Source organism: Schistocerca americana, chromosome 8, assembly GCF_021461395.2.
Source record: "Schistocerca americana isolate TAMUIC-IGC-003095 chromosome 8, iqSchAmer2.1, whole genome shotgun sequence".
In the NCBI taxonomy this organism is placed as follows: domain Eukaryota; kingdom Metazoa; phylum Arthropoda; class Insecta; order Orthoptera; family Acrididae; genus Schistocerca; species Schistocerca americana.
This window is the reverse complement of record NC_060126.1, coordinates 77,032,683-77,036,082: the sequence shown is the minus strand read 5'-3', so window position 1 is coordinate 77,036,082 and position 3,400 is coordinate 77,032,683. Positions and strand designations below refer to the sequence as shown.

Genomic DNA, 3,400 nt, shown 5'->3' with positions numbered 1-3,400 from the left:
ATTATATCTGGGAGGCCACGAGCAGGGAAAATGGTCGGGTCGTACGGCCCCACCACAAGCGCATGGTGACGTTCCGCTATCCGGAGCAGGCAGCGGCCAGCGGCGTTGGTGATCCTGGAGTTCCAGGAGACATGTTTGCTATTGAAGTCCCCGGCGACGAAGACTGGCCCCCTCAAGGAAAGCAGAGCATCGATGTCAGCAGGGTCCAGGGGACGAGACGGCGGCCGATAGGCCGCGACGAACGTGATGGCGCCCGCCGAGGTGTGAACAACGACACCAGTGGCCTCCAGCGTCGCCAGTGGTGGAAGTTGTATCACATGGTGACGTATGCCATTGCGGACGTAGACGGCTGTCCCCCCACCCGCCGTCAGTCGATCGGTGCGATAGCTTGAGTAGTTGGCCGCCCTGACGTCTACCCCAGGCTTCAGGTGTGTTTCATTGATAAGGCAGACGTCGACGGCTTCATCTCGGAGAAATTGGCGAAGTTCGCCAGCTTGGGTGCGGACGCCGTTGGCATTCCACGCGACGACCGTGAGCCCTCTAACGCTGCCCATGGTGCGGCTGTTGAGTGTTGGCAGCGGTTGGGGCCGGAGAGGCCATCGGCACTGCAGCGGTGAGTTGCTGCGACAGGACTTCAATCAACTTCGTAACACTGGTCACCAGGGCTGTGAGCTGCGCGACGAGGTTGGCCAGGTCAGCGGTGGAGACAGCCGGCGCGGCCCCGGCGCAGGAAAGGGGGGGTGTGGCTGCGTCGCTGTGAGAGTCCACCTGGGGCTGCTCGACGGACGGTGCTGAGCGTTGGGTACCCACTGGGCGGTGACCCCCGCGCCGGCGGTTGGTGGAACGCGGTCCGGCCGACGGCCCGGGAGAGGCAGTACCCGGTACCGCCACTGGCTGCGGTGGTGGAGGCGCAGGAGCCTCCGGTGTCGGTACGGCCTCGGATGCGGCGGGAGCAGGAACCGACGTAGCCGGGGCGGCGGAGGACGTCCCTGACGTTGCCGCCGCGAAAGAGACGCCTGGCCGCCTCGTTGCGAGCTTCTTCTGATGTGGCGCTGGTGTTTGGCCACGCTGGCGAGCAATGGCACGCTTCCATACCTCACACCCACGATAACTGGCCACATGAGCACCGCCACAGAGGGCACATGTAGGCTTCTCGGAGGGCGGACGGGGGCACGCACTTCCTGCATGGGCGCCGGCGCATTTAACGCATCTGTCCGGCATAGAACAGTGGCGCGCGACGTGGTTGATTCCCTGGCAGCGAAAGCACTGCACAGGGCCTCTCCGGGAACGAAGATCTTCGGTCTGGACCGGAACGTCGGCGACCCGCGTCAATTGGTAGAGTTTGCGGTTCTCCACGGTGTCAGAGCAGACGACCAGGAAGAGCGGCATATCTTCGCGTGATTTTGGCGACTTCATCTTCACAGCTGCCCGTATGTAGAAGCCCAGGTCTGCGAGTTCTCGATGCAGGTGATCGGCTTCCATGTTGAACGGAAGGTCGCGAAATACGATCTTCAGGACCTTGTCAGGTGCGGAGGCGTGGGTATAGAAAGGGATACCACGCTCAGACGCCTCCTGGGTGACCCGGCGATAGTCATCAGCAGTGCGGAGTGTGACCCTGTATAGGTCTCGCCCCGCAGGCTTCACGGTGTACACGGCCGTTGTCCAGCTGCGCAACAGCTTCTGCAGTTCTCCATAGGGCGGCCGAAACTGAAGAACCACCGGCGGAAGATGGGAGTCTGTCTTCGGTGCAGGATTGCTCGGCGGCGGGTCCTGCGCGTCCTCGAGCGCATCGAAGGAGTTGGCGACGGCAGTTGGTGGCGTCGTCGATGACAGCATGCGTCTTGCAGTGCGCCGGGCCGGGACGAAACCGTCAGCGTCAGGGGCGAAGTCTTGCTTGGCCCTCTTCTCAATCGGCGAGCTGCGAGCAGCAGCCGTCGCAGCTGGTGCCCTCCTCTTCTGTTTCCCGCTGCGTCCGCGTGGCCGAGGGGCGGCAGTGCTCTCATCGTCAGAATCGGGCAGCGGAGCAGACAGCGCAGTCTTCAACGTTTCCGTAGCAGTGTCCGTCAAATCCATAGCCGTAGCAGTGGTCGTCATAGGTGGGGGGCCAGATGGGGCCGTCGACAGCGCAAGCGCGGCCGAACGGCGATCTGCCACACCCTTCGCGTCGCTAGCAGGCGCAGGTACGTCCTTCTCGCGGCTGCACATCTCAGCGACTCCTAACGTGCGTCGTGCGTGTGTGTGCCGGCGCAGCCGGGGTGGGGGTGCTTTATGGGCTCGGGTGCGGCGGCCGGTTGCGCGCGCGCCCCATTGGTCGGCGGCCGCAACAGGGCGAGCTGGTAAAGGTGCGGCGGCGGCTGGCGGCGGGTGCCACTGTGTGGGGAGACGCTGACTAGAGCGGAGCGCTTGCTACTGGTGTTGCTGCTGCCGTACGTTCGTTCGAGATGCCGCCCAAGACTAGCGGGAAGGCCGCCAAGAAGGCTGGCAAGGCGCAGAAGAACATTTCGAAGGGCGACAAGAAGAAGAAGCGCAAGAGGAAGGAGAGCTATGCCATCTACATCTACAAGGTGCTGAAGCAGGTGCACCCTGACACGGGCATCTCGTCGAAGGCGATGAGCATCATGAACAGCTTCGTGAACGACATTTTCGAGCGCATTGCGGCCGAGGCTTCTCGCCTGGCGCACTACAACAAGCGCTCGACCATCACGTCCCGCGAGATCCAGACCGCTGTGCGGCTGTTGCTGCCTGGCGAGCTGGCCAAGCACGCCGTGAGCGAGGGCACGAAGGCGGTGACCAAGTACACGAGCTCCAAGTAAGGAGGTGGCTCTGGAATGGAAGGAAGGATGGAGAAGGCTCCTCCGTTGCGAGAGCGGCAAAACGGCCCTTTTCAGGGCCACCAACTTGCCTTTTGCGGGAAGGGCGGAATTGTTGTTGTTGTTGTTGTTGTTGTTTGTGTGGACGGCTGTGATGTATGTGTGCATTTTGATTGTGGGTGGGGGGGGGGCGCGTCAAAGCGTGTTGCGGGGTACGGCCACGAGGTTGGTCGCCGTGGCGTGGAATGGTGGCACGCCTCGTTGGAGTGGTTTTTGACCCATTGGTGTTGGTGTGTGTGTGTGTGTGTGTGTGTGTGTGTGTGTGTGTGTGTTACCTGTCTGCGAGGGGGGACAGTGCGATCGGCGACTTGTGTGTCACCGTAACGACGGCCGTTTGCGGGTTTGTTTGTTGCACATCATACATGGCGAGGGTGAAATGTGAAATGTTTTTGTTTGGTTTTTTTTTTTTTTTTTTTTTTTTTTTGCCGCCCACTATTCCCTTTGCTGTACGCTGAGTTCGACAATGGTGCGACGTAACTGCAGCGTGGAGGTGTGTGAGTGACGTTGAAATGAACGTGCCATTAAGACGC

The 3,400-nt window shown here is 61.5% G+C and overlaps 1 protein-coding gene across 1 annotated transcript; it reads right to left on the bottom strand.

Annotated features, from left to right (window-relative positions):
* Positions 1-540: 540 nt before the first annotated feature.
* Positions 541-2,205, bottom strand: LOC124545550 (flocculation protein FLO11-like). The gene is made up of 2 exons (XM_047124498.1): positions 1,557-2,205; positions 541-1,181 (listed from the first exon to the last, which is right to left on the bottom strand). Exons 1-2 carry the CDS (start codon positions 2,203-2,205, stop codon positions 541-543), a joined length of 1,290 nt encoding a protein of 429 aa, XP_046980454.1.
* Between the last annotated feature and the right edge of the window lie 1,195 nt (positions 2,206-3,400).